The sequence below is a fragment of the Hypomesus transpacificus genome, chromosome 6 (genome assembly GCF_021917145.1).
Source record: "Hypomesus transpacificus isolate Combined female chromosome 6, fHypTra1, whole genome shotgun sequence".
In the NCBI taxonomy this organism is placed as follows: domain Eukaryota; kingdom Metazoa; phylum Chordata; class Actinopteri; order Osmeriformes; family Osmeridae; genus Hypomesus; species Hypomesus transpacificus.
The window spans coordinates 419,911-433,338 of record NC_061065.1 but is presented as its reverse complement, the minus strand read 5'-3'; the positions used below and the strand labels follow the sequence as shown (position 1 = coordinate 433,338).

Below are 13,428 nucleotides of genomic sequence, written 5' to 3'. Positions count from 1 at the left end.
CTAAATCCTCAGCCTGACCGGAAAATTATTTAAATGCCTTGAATTGTGATGGTAAAATCTGCCTCTCCAATGATTTTGTCATCCTGACACATGCTGAAGAGTTTGAATTTACTTATCTGTAATATGTGAGAATGAGGGAGTCTCAACAACAACTGGTTTGAACTGACATGGGTGAACATGCTGCTTGTTTCAGAGACCGGTTTATAAACTGTTGAATAGCTCTAACAGCTGTCCAATGATGGAAGGAGGGTGGAATGTTCACCTTCCTGTTAATAAAGACACACACACACACTAGACACATGTTCTGTACCAACTCTCCAGCTGCAGCAATGAAGCAGGATGGGTGGGAGTCCTTCCTTCCTCCAGAAAACATCTGATTTTCATTTGACCCAAGGAGGGGGGAAAAAGGTGAAAAAGTAGTTTTCTTGAAGCCAGAGTGTATTTTAGCTGAAGACAGAGAATGGAGCCATTGCGTAATGCGTCTTCATGGGACATATTGAGTGTGGAATATGGTCATGGTTGCAGTGGATCCAAGACGGAATTTCAGCCGTGGACTGTGTGGATGTTTACTCACTCTTCAACACTACCGGTGTCAGGATCTGTTCCAAAAAATATGTTTCCACAATAGCTAGGCCTCATTGGCGGTAATGCCTTTCATATTTTCTACCCCTCACTTCAAATAAGTGCCCATAGGTGATGTCAAGGCACTTTTCTTCGCTTCTGTGTGTTATTTTCATTTGCCAAGCTATAACTCTAACCTTAATCTCAGAATATAACGTTTGACAGTGAGTGGGCCAAAAATCTGCTTTTTTTTCTTCCGATGACCGCTGATCCCTCTGAAGTCATCTCCCCCCTTTGAGAATTCATAAAGAACACAAGGAGACACCTGTGGTCGGACTGCTAGAGACCAGTGTTCCCCCCCACACACACACACAGTCCTTAAGGCCAATTTGTACTTCTGCGTTTTTACGGACACGCACACAGGGAACGCCCTCTCCGTCAAGGAACTCCCTCTCCGTGCTCTCTCCAAACCCCTCGGAGAGCCCTGCGTGCACGTCCTGATTTTCCTGACTGTCTGTCCGTCCGTCATTTTACGGATACCCCTTGGCTGTAATTGGTCCGTATTAGGAACTGCTTGAGTCAGGGGCGGGGGCGGGGTTGCCGTTACCAACAAGAGAACAGAATCTTTTGACCGCCATTGTTGTACGTTTTTACAATTTATATTTCAGCTAAGCAGTACATGTAAATCAGCATCTGAATTAAAATGTGACGAGAAATGGGCAGTGTAGTTGCTGAAAACGTGCTTATTTTTTTGATAAAACGGCTAATTTATAAATTTGCTCCGACTTTTCGATATTCTAGCTAGCATCGCAGTGCAGCGCTATCTACTGTCTGGCGGTGAATTGCTTTCAGCACGCAGAGCCGTCGGAGTAGTATAAATTCAACCAATCCGTCCGACTCGGTGCGTGCGTCTGTCCGTAACGGAGTCAGAGAAGTATAAATCAGTCTTTAGTCTCCAATGTGGACTCTTCCCACCTCACAGAGGTCTTTCAGCAAGGCTTGAGAATCCCATCTGGGACCATCCCCAAAAATGGGGGTGGGGACCCAAGGCCAATGTACATGAAAAGAAAATCCAGGATGTAAGAAAGTCCACTTCCCTGGCTCTGACCAGCATGGTTTTTCTAATGGCCGCTGACACACCAATGAGGACTGAGAAGAAGTCAGTGTCTTAGTGTGTGGGTGTGGGAGCGGACTGTTAGGATTGGCAGTAACTAAGTCTCAGTTTCATTCTAGTATTTGTGTTGGTGGGGGTTAGTTATCACAGTTGGATTGAAGCTATTAAACTCCCCTTACAGCAGATTTAACCACATTGGGTGGGGAAGAGGACCTTAGCAAGGCTTTTGAACTCAATCCCCCTGAGAATCCAACTCGCAACTGCACTGTCATTGTTTTAGAAATCCTGAACGTTCCATTCATGTACAATTGATGTACACATGTGGAGCATAAGTCTATTCCTTCATCAACTCAACAAAGGTCCTTTAGAGTTTGGACATAGCTGCGATGTTTCACAAATGTAACAAAATGAGGAGCTTCATTGTATTTTTTTTTACAATTGATAATTGCGTCTGATACTTTGAGGTCACCTCACACATTTTTCTATGAATAATTTAACTATGCAAAACCAAACATATTTACAGAAAATGTATATTATTCTATTCTTACCTCTCATTGTCTCCCTTCTTTCAGAGCTGTGTTTGACTTTTAAACATCATAGACAAAATCCAAACTCCAAATCCATGTCAAGAGATTGGTGACATATTACTAAGTAATAATATTTCCCTGTGCCTCGTCACCACAAATTATTTTTCTCTTCATGTCTCACATTGATTGGTTTTTCAAAACAGTAAATATGAAAACGTCTTATACAGTAGCCCAAAATAGCTTGTACAGCAGTATGTAGGAGTGATTTAGTGCTTAACTACCAAAGCTGTAAGTGGAAGTTATCTACAGACTGAATCTTCTACATCAAGCTTAGCCTGCAGGTGTAATTTATCTTGTTGGATTTGTCTCCAGAATTCTGTATTATTTATTGCTGGTGTGGAGAAACAGTTTCTGCTACTAAGCTTATAAAGGCGGAGCGAGATGGTAATGTCGCCACAGTTGTCAGTTTGTGGTGAGGCTGAAGTTGTAGTTGCTGCAGATTCAGCTCTCCTTAGCTCTCAAGTGAAAGCACCCCACTCTAGCATCTAATGTTGTCTCCTTGGATAGACGGGTAAAAAATAACTGTAGACCACTGTGGAAATTACATTGGGCAAGATGCTGGTGTGCATTTCTCTCCCTTGTGAGGGTTAGGGTTAGCTTGGATGACTAGTTGAAAATTGTCAAAGGGAGGGCATAGCTCACTGTCACACTGTCTGAAGAAAAGAAAGGCTTGTAAAGGAACAAAGAAGACAGAGTGACACGCTCAGGAAACATTGCTGTGTGTCTGTGTACAAAGACAATCAGGCTCATTTTCATCACAGTTGAGAGTCAGCAGTGTTTGTCTCAACAGACAAGAAAGAGAAAATCCACTGTTATGACAGGATGTATGTGTTTTGCGAGTGCGCAAAACACAAAGGGAGAGGGGGCTCTTGTTATGCTGTATGAAGTGGTCTCAAAGCTTGCGTGATGCTTTCTTTCCCATCCTCACCTAATTAGTCAGAGAGACATGTTGGGGTCCGGAGCAACGGCCTATGTCAAGGTCCTTCAATGTGTTCATTAACTGGATGACCCAGTGGCTGAGAATCAGGGGTAGAGTACTTTCACTATGACCTATATGTGTATTGCATAGTAATAACGCGTCAGCAAGCTCGAGAGCTTAGTAGTAGTCTTGACTTGACATCGTCTCCCTCTAACACAGTTCCCCCACATGCGAGGCCTAGAGTGAGTGTCTGGCTGCAATGCTATATTTAATTGCCAATGACGATAGAGACACCAGCATTGCAATTCCGTAGTTTGGCCTAAACGCCAGATGGGATACAATTCGATTATTATGAAGGTGTTGATGCAAAAAAATTCACAAACACACAATTCAGTTTATCACCATCATCTTTTTCACTGGGAATTTCAATTCCAGCTTAGGTCTTTTCCTTGATTTGTTTTGGAACTGGAACAGCTAAAACAGTTTTTTATTACTTTGTTGGAAAAGCGTCTATGCTGTTCAAATAAATGTTATTTTCCTAAAGCAAAACCTCCCCCAGGTTATAACCATATAAGATTTCAAAAGAAATGTGTAATTTACTTCAAGCAACTCAAGTCAGAGGCAAAAATGAGCCATTACAGTAAATATATTACACATTAGTACACAAACAAAAGTATAACAACATTTCAGTCATATTCATGGTAAAACATTGAGCATGTGAGTCAGTCTTTAGAGGAGAGGGGATAGGGGTCAAAAGACAAAACAGCTCATTCTGTGTTTTAATTCTTTGTGGCACAATCGGCTATCATTCAGCTGATAACAGAAAGGTTGGTTGTCCAAACTCACAAAGGGACAAAGTGATTATGCAGATAACAGTGGCCGCTTAGTGACCCTCAATGGATCTTCTTCACCTGAGCAACAGGACGCAGAGTTGATCCACTGCCGGGTGATGGAGGAAGCAGAGAGTGGGTTTGTTCTAGAAATCCTGGTTCCTGGCTGTAGCTAACAGCTTTCCCTCACAGGAGGACATGCTGGGCTACAGTGCTAACCTCTTGGCCAGATGAAGGACTTCTCCCAGTCCCCCATATGCAAATGTAGGTCACATGGAGCTGCTGAAATGTTTGTTTAGATATATGCCACCTCTCATTCCAACAGCTTGTGGTCATGCACGTGGCATGCCTCACCACTTTCCTTCAAGCTCATTTTGCACGTATTTGGAGCGCCATGTTTACATGGTGGTCGGCAGAACCTCAAAGCCCCTATCATTGACTTGGATTATTTATGATGAGGCGATGGAAAGCGTGGAAGTACAGACTGGAGATTGGGCACCTGGGAACCATTCGTCTGCTCTCAGCTCCAGCCTTTTTATCTTATCCACGCAGTGTGCTGAATAAATCATTAGCATGTTAAATGCATTCGCATAGGTCTGCTGTAGGACCATTAAAGCAATCTTGTGTGGACAAATTTAACTGCATCTGTGGTAAAAAAAACGCTGTTATGCATCTGTTCAGGTGTTCAGATATGCCCTTACAAATCTTATATTTGGGCTCCATCTTGTTACACTACAAGGAGACGTCTTCCCCTGGTGGAGAAAGATAGTGTCATTGTGACCTTTTTTTGCTCCGATTAGTTACGCTGGCCAACATTTGCTACTCGCCGCCCGTGGTCGTAAAAAAATGTAAACAATGTGACACGCTGTGTTGCCATGGTAACGGTAAAAGCTACACTTCAAGGGACAAAGCCCCCTTTTCTGTCAGCTGAGTTCAGCTAATAGTATATGATTGCTTTCTTCCCCAGGGCCTAGTGATGACACTGCAAACATTAGTCTATGGGAGCAGAGACAAGCTGTGAGTGTAAACCTCTCCTGGGTTGACTGGAAAATACAGAAATGCTCAAGGTTTCTCCTCAGCTGAGCAAACCGCTGAAGTGTTTGCTCGCAGGCAACGGTTCTTGCAATTTCACCAGTTCCCCAACACCTTCATAACTCACCCCCTGTCTTTGTGTGTTTAAGATGATTTATTCTCCTCCGGCCTCCCAGTGGTGACCCGAGTTCTCCCTGAGTTATGAGCTATTCATAAGTCACTCACTACGTTTCCATGATGGTATCAATTCGAATCTAGCTTTATTCGGACAATGCTATTTTTTGGGGCAACTGCTATTATCCTAATATATATGGCAGTGAATAAACCGAATCCGCAAAGACGCAGAGTTCAGTTCATAGCCCAATTCACCGTTTACAAGGATGCGATGTCCGAATTATCAACCAACTCCGACCGAGTTATCTCGGGGTGTCGATCGGATCGTAGTCAGACTGCAATTATTCGAACAAAGGTGTTTACAAGAAAGGGATAATTCTATTTCCATCCAAATAAGCCAGTAATTCGAATCCATGTAACCACGGTGACTCTTTTTATGAATCATTTTAGTTTTAAACTGCTCAGTCTGTCACTGCCATTCTCTGTGAATCCTTTGTTTCTTTGTCCTTGCAGAGGCCCACAGACAGAAGTACTGTCTGCAAAGGGTGCAGAACCTTCTCCAAGAGGAGGTGGCACATGCTGAGGAACAGTCTGAGGTAAAACATTTTTTTTAAAGCTCTTATTGTTTGGGTCTTACCCTTAACACAGTATAGGAATGACAGTGGTTATCAGCAGTGCTATGGCTTCCCAGAATATCCCACGCTCTACTCAACAGAAAGGACACTTCACTGCATTGCTCTCTACCAATAATTCACACATTACTGCATGTTCTAGGAACAGTCCATGAATATCATGAGCATTCCAACCCTGAAGATTTGGCACTTAATGGTTGCTTTTTGAAAAATAAATATACGATTTGAAGAGGAAAGAACATTGCAATGACGTTGCAACGATTTCATTACTGTTAATGTGATATACAGTAGATGTAATCTCAACAAGCTATATAGAATATATATTTAAGTTAAAGACAGCCATTATCCATCATGCAGTTTAGGAAAATCCATACAGGGAACATTACCCTATGCTTTTTTCACCGTTTCCCTCTGCCAGGCTGAGCAATAGCATAGTACACGTTCAAATCAATCTGCAGCCTGTGCATTCCAGGGAGAGTGGAAACACAATGAAGCTGAAGTCATGTGGCTGCAGCTATCGGTTGTCTCTCTCCCCGGCCTCCACCAACCCCCAATATCTGGCTATACGCCCTCATCGGCCACACATTTAATTAATAACGCTCTGCATCCCACACAGGCAGATAAGCTGTCTTTTACTATGAACCATAATGTACACATACCTACTTCCGCCCCTCCCCCCGCCCCCCCCCACGATTAACATTTGTCTTTTACGTGTGTGCCACAGCATGGACAAACACTACAATGTTTACAGCGTTGGTCCTCTAAATTTCAAGTTTAAAATGGGTTGTTTAAGGAGAATGTAACTTACATACGTTTTCATATATTTCTAGCTTTTATTTTGAGTCGCTTTAATATGCGTGTGGCTTGCCATGTTTTACTGAACAGCCTGTCTTGTACAACGACTTGCTATAAGCTGCACTACAACAGCTTTTGTTTACAATACATTCTTAATGAATTTCATAAATGCTTACCTTGCTTCTGGTTCTCCATCTTGGAGAACACCATGTTACTGTCTTCACATTTAGTCTGCCCACTTTGTTGGGCTTCAAATATTACATTGTACTCTAAACATTCATTGAGATGCTATTTGTAAGTGGTTGTTAACTTTGATTTCACTAACCTCAAAAGTGACTGAAGGTCTTTACTTCAGGACATTGCTTTGGTCTAACATGAGGAAATGAAGATGGCTTACTTGCACACACTGACGATGGCTTTGGCCGAAACGCGTCTGTGAATAAACTGGTCAAAATAAGCAATGACACAAGCTTGAGAATGCATTTTTAAAATATAAATTACAAAAACGTACAGCAATGGCGGTCAAAGGACTCTGTTCGTCTTGTTGGTCACGGCAACCCCGCCCCTGACACAAGCGGTTCTTAATACGGACCAATCACAGCCAAGGGATATTTGTAAAATGACGAACGGACTTATAGTCAGGAAAATCAGGAGGTGCACGTAGAGCAGGGGCTCGGAGAGGGTGTTCCACATTGGAGAGGGCGTTCCCTGTGTCTGTGTCCGTGAAAACTGAGTTGTATATTTCGGCCTCAAGGCCTTACTGCAGTAGCCTGGTCCTAACCAGACCCTCGTACATTTCATTTGTACAGAGGGTCTGGGATCGCTCCATTGACAAGCGTTAACTTCTTTGAAGGCGGGTACTCTGTTGAAGTTTAAAACTATTGGATCTGCCCAGAGCCACTCTGATCTGCCATAACCAATCGCTAGTGTTCACCTTAGCCAACTCCTTCACCACGGAGCTAGCTTGGATTTGAATCCAGCCCGGGCCATTTCCTGCATGTCTTCCCCGCTTTCTCCCCATTCAATTTTATGTTGCTCCTCACTGTCCTGTACATCAGAAATACCAGCACATTTTCAGAGAGAGGAACTCTCTAACAATATAGGAGGGGCCCCGGACTTCCTTTTGTGCATGGAGCTAATGTATGCTTGCTAATAGAGTTGTTCCCCAGGGCTATGGCCAAGGAGAGCTCTGTGTGTTTTGGGGAGGTGGGATCAGCAGACGAGATTGTCATAAATTATTCACTGGCCACATACTGGACCAGACAGAGATGACCGTCTGCAGCCTAGTACTTGGGGAACTTAGACAATTTACAGTCATTCTTTGAAGGTTTGTTAAGTGTTGTACTGTATCAAGGCCAGGTGAAATAAATATGTTGCCAATAATATAAATTGACTAAGCTAGCTCTTAAAAAAAAAAAAAAGTAAGTTTATTGAAAATTATAGCAAGCCATATGAAATTCCCCTTCTACATGTGAGGAACTGTTTGAAGTATTTCTGGGGTTGAGAATCCTTTTGTCTGACTTCCTGTCTCCTCATACCTGTTCATTTGTCCCACTTCACAGGATATCCTAGAGAAATTAATGGAGGGGAACGTGCCCTTGGAGGAGTTCATGGACTCCTTCCAAAGCTCCAGGAAGTCTTACCACATCCGCCGGGCGCAAGCTGAGAAAATCCAAGACATAAGCTGGGCCAAGCGGCAGACGGGCAAAGCCAAGACAGCGGAGGAGCAGGAGGAAAGAAAAGAGAGAGAGAGGGAAGTGAAAATGGAACAGGAGCCTCATCGTCCCAATGGCTTTGTGGCCCAGGGCCCACCCCGCGTCTTCCAGCTCCGCTACGGCCTCACCCCAGCGATCCTGCTGCCCCACTTCCCCCTCCCTCCCCCCTCCACTGCCACTCCTCCCTCTGCCCCCACCCACCACAGCAGTCTACCTCCGCTGGACCCTCAGCCGGGCCATGCCCACATCTTGAGCTCCAGTGCCTCGCTGTCTGGACACGGCCAGCCCGTGGGCCTCAGGGTCATTGGACAGATTCCCGGTGGTTGGCCGGTCAACGGGAGGCCAGTGCGGTTACAGCAGCTCTACAGGCCCAACCCCCACCACCCAGAGCCCCCTTATCGATAACTAGGCCAAAGGTTGGAACCAGTGGTCACCTCAGACACGGAACCAAACAATGGGTGCCACTCATGCACGCAAACGGCAGGCTCTCACAGCCTTTTGTGGAATTGATCTGAAACAGACGTCTACCATCCATGATACACAAATGTTAACATACCTAAAAAAAAAGGGAGAACATGGGAAGCCATGAAACAAGTGTAAGTGTAGCCAAGAGAGATATTGAGTGAGCGGATGAACAAATAGACAGTGGGTTTTTGTTGTTGACGGTTTTATTTTAATTTGAATGTCTGGGAATGTCTTGTCAGGGATATGCAGGGTTGTGAAGCACAGCTGTGGTGGGGAACTGTCCCAGATGGGCTAGTCTCATCAGCTTGTCATAAAGGACCTCATTGTCGATTCATATGCCTGAAAACTGGAAGGCTTTTTGAAATGGCTTGGTGTCGTTTTTGCTGATGATCAATAAAGTCCAAATCAAGGTGTTTTACTATATACCTATCCTTGTTTGTTCCTTATTTGACTGTTGTATTCAGTCAGTGGTATCTATATAGCCTTGAAGCCATTTACAATACAGATATAGCACTATGCTGAAAGGAAATAGTGTACAAGCTAATTGGGGTGTGCTTGCTTTTGACAAGCACAAACCATTGTTATCTCACATATATATTATTTATTATTGTTTATTTTCGCACCCCTATGGCTCAGTCAATATTTGGACTACATACACAACGTCGGTGTCAAAATGTTCGTCTTGGTCACGATGGCGTTGCTTCTATTCGAATTTACGTTCCGTTGCACAGTTTAGCAATAGTATAAACCTGCAGAGCCAGAGACCCCGGAGGCCCCGGAGAGCCGGAGAGCTGCAGTTTCAAGACCGCAGTTTCAGGACCTCAGTTCTAGGACCCTGACAGCGCCACCAAGCGAATTGAAAGGCAGTGTCACTAGATCGCAACAAGATTTTAATGGTTTGCGAGGCACAAGGAAAAGTCATGTGATGATGTTTGATGACACAATTATATAGAAAGGTATAATATTTGAAAATATGTTCTTATAATATAGAAAGGTATAATATTTGAAAACATGTTCGAATAATAAATATTTGATAATTAAATAAATTAAAATCACATACAATTCAAAAAAAATTGCATATGTCTTAGATGTCAAGATCTAGTGTAATTTGATCAAATTAAGTAAGCAAATGAAGAAAGATAACATAGAAAAAAAGGTGGAAAATATATCAATGTGATAAAATGAAGTAGGCCTAAGCAAATTAAGGAAGCTAAAATAGCCTAAAGAAAAGGTGGAAAATATATCAATGTGGACAGATGTGTGATGTCTGGAGTGGCCTTAAAGGTTTTCTGGGACTACAGAGAACCAATGTGAGAATCAACAAAGCATTATGATAACATCAGTAATAACAAGCTCCTGGAGACCTGCTACAAACAACTGTCTTCTGTGAACTGTTCAACTGGTCCTTGGAGGAGCTGGAACACACAGTTCCAGCTCTTTGGAAGACCTCTGCCATCTGCCTTGTTCCAATGAAGAGCAGACCCAGGCTTCCCAATTACTTCCAACATGTATCTCTTACATCAGTGGTGATGAAGAGTTTTGAATGTCTGATACTTTTGTAACTTCGAGACAATCCAGAACCTGGCAGATCAACTCCAGTTTGCCTACAGTTTCTACAAGTGTAGAAATCTCGATGATGCTGCCCTGTCCTGCATCATCTCTCCCATCTGGAAAAACTAAAAGCACATGCTAGGCTTGCGTTTGTGGAATATCTCTAGTTCCTTTAACATAATGTAACCACATCTGTTGAGAATACAACTACTAAACATGAGTAAATCCTTGATTCATACTGCAGATAATTAAATTCCACACACACACAGGGTTTACATTTACATTTTAGTCATTTAGCAGACGCTCTTATCCAGAGCGACTTACAGTAAGTACAGGGACATTCCCCCGAGGCAAGTAGGGTGAAGTGCCATGCCCAAGGACACAACGTCATGTGGCACAGCCGGAAATCGAACTGGCGACCTTCTGATTACTAGCCCGACTCCCTCACCGTTTAGCCACCTGACTCCGGGGTTCTGTGAAAATACTTATGCAATGTACGTATTCTGTGATTCGTTTCATTATTTTATTTGATGCTCTATTATACATAAATATTAAAGTTATCTGAGGAAATACAAGTTTAATTTTAATCTGTTATACTTTATTTTATTTAATGTCATCATCACAAAAAAAAACATTTTCTTTGAGTAATGTGGGATGGTGGTGCTGCGGAGGATCCACCGCTTCCTCCTCTGCTGCTGGTGGTGAACCTCTATGGTGGATGGGCTGCATGAGGATGTTTCCTTTGGTGTGGATGGGCATGCTAGATGATGTTTTGTGTTAGACATGACTCAAAACATTGATCACATCAGTGGATCAGATCATCTTTCATATTCCTGTAAATACTGCACATGCCTGTGTGCATGCTACAATTTGGATGTGTCTGACACCACAAAGTTCTGGAAGAGTGAAGTTCTATTCTATTTGCTATGGCTTTTGCAGTCACTCAATCTCAACCACAAATGTGTAATGTTAGAGAGGCAAGACACAAGGTTGACTCTCAGGGCAGATTCAAGATATACATAGTTTATTTTGAATAATTGTCAAACAATGACAATCACCCCTCCATATCACTCCATCCCCTCCATATCACTCCATCTAGACCTCCATACAACTTCATCCTTCAATGAGAGATAGAAGCAAGAAAAACAAATATAAAAAAACATTATGGATATTTGACTTTTCCTGACCGTACAATATTCAAACCCCATATTGTGATGTCAGTAACAGCACTACTTACTAGTTGAATGGTCTCCCTTCAGTGCGCAATTGTTATGTATCCCCCTATCAAACTCCTCCACTTCACTGAAATAGTACAGACAATATTACTTCTAAGCATAAATATCAGTTACCCTAAAAAAGTAGTGTACATTAATTAGCATTACTTAAGTGGTTGATAATACAGGTATTAATAGTAGATTATGAAGTTGTATGGCATTGTGCAGAAAATGTACATTCTCTACTTACCTCCGATGATAAACTGGTCCAGAGATGAAGACATTTTCTGCATCCTGCAGGGACAGATTCCTCAGCATACTCAGGCCGTAGCCTATATGATGGCCTACAAAAATTATATTGTTAATTTTTAAGACAGTAGGCTGCAGATTTCTTTTAACTGACAGATCGAATCCACTTAGTTTTAACCTATCATTTTTTTTTCAAGTTTTATTAATGTGCTGGCTTTATCATGAGACACCTACAGTAGTTGGGCTTGCATTTTGGCACTATGGTTTCAAAAAAATAAATAAAAATAGTCTAAAAGTTTGTATTTCATAAAATTATCATAAGTGAACAGATAATTGTACCAGAATAGTTTTGAACGTTTAGCTAACTTAAATATGTTGAACAATACTTGATTTACATAAGCTACGTCGCGCTACTGTTTCATTAAAGAAATAAACAGAGTAACAATTTACAGTTTGTTTTTAAAATCTATGTGTGTAGAGCTAGCTAGCTAGGGCTATAACTACTGAATGTTAGCTCTAGCTAATGAAGTAGTTTGTTTGACGTTGAAAACCACTCCAGTGTCTTGAAATGATTTTGACAGCAAAGTTTAAGTTAGCTAGCTAACGTTGTACAATTCAAGACACCAGAATTGTTTATACATAACCATACGCGATTCGCATTAGCTACTTACACTCTGATTCTAGTCCATCTTGTTCTGAGCCGTAATCCTACAATATTCACTACTGCAGGAAAATATTATCTTGTTCCGGTCCATGTTTATTCTATTCGCTACGTGGCGCTGTCAGATAAAACGAGGGTCCTAGAACTGCGGTCCTGAAACTGCAGCTCTCCGGCTCTCCGGGGCCTCCGGGGTCTCCGGCTCTGAAGGTACCCCCTACTCCAGTTTAGGATGTTACAACGTTTTTGTGGCAAAACAGTGCATTCTGTCAACAAACGGTACTCACTAGCCTACGTCACTACGTCAGCACACGTTAGCAACGACGCATGGATACAAGGTGATAGAGACGTTGTAGCACGCAATTTGGAGCTTGGATTATGAATGAAAAATACCACCCCCAAAAATCCTTTTCTACCCCCAAAAATTCTTTGTTGAGAAAGCGATTTCGAGTGGAACTTCAATCTCGGATTTTTGATTTAAGTCGTGAAAGTCTTTGTAATTGGAGCGAGTGCGGGTCGCCCGTGAGACTGCGTAGTCTTTTAGGCGGCAGCCATGCTAGAAAGCGTCATAGTAGTATTTTCGTAATTTTAGAGTTAAATTTTACACGAAAAAACAGAAAGAGGAACATGTTATGACGATATGACTATTGTGAAGACAGCCAGGTGGTGATATTTTAATGCAGGTTGCTGTAAAAACTTTGATTTGTTTGCTAGTGAGATCCCCAACTAGCCTGACGTTGTCATACTCATAATTCTAGTCAGAATATGAGTCTGAGAACTCTCCGTTGGGCTTTGACTACAGGGCGTGTTTCAAACGAGCCTGGAAAACAGATGCCTCTTCGCTCAATTGGATAGATCTACAACCAATCAGAGCAACAGAGTATGTGACGTATGTTAAGCACCGCATAGTTGTTGTCAACAGAACTAAACTACAAGCAGACTTGAAGTATGCTTGAAGAATGAATACAAACGATTTTTGCCGGTGTTGTAAA

At 42.3% G+C, this 13,428-nt stretch overlaps 1 protein-coding gene and 1 long non-coding RNA gene across 2 annotated transcripts in view; one reads left to right on the top strand and one right to left on the bottom strand.

The window, feature by feature from the left end:
* vps37d (VPS37D subunit of ESCRT-I) overlaps positions 1-9,178 on the top strand; it is a 36,019-nt gene extending 26,841 nt beyond the window's left edge. Inside the window, exons 3-4 of the mRNA XM_047022248.1 lie at positions 5,671-5,753; positions 8,147-9,178. Of these exons, the coding sequence (XP_046878204.1) occupies positions 5,671-5,753; positions 8,147-8,704 (641 nt within the window). The 3' untranslated portion in view covers positions 8,705-9,178. The remainder of the gene's footprint in view (positions 1-5,670; positions 5,754-8,146) is intronic.
* A 1,997-nt stretch (positions 9,179-11,175) lies between these two features.
* Positions 11,176-12,709, bottom strand: LOC124468928. The gene is made up of 4 exons (XR_006956247.1): positions 12,450-12,709; positions 11,780-11,873; positions 11,553-11,617; positions 11,176-11,433 (listed from the first exon to the last, which is right to left on the bottom strand). It is a non-coding gene; the product is annotated as an uncharacterized LOC124468928 (long non-coding RNA).
* Positions 12,710-13,428: the final 719 nt, after the last annotated feature.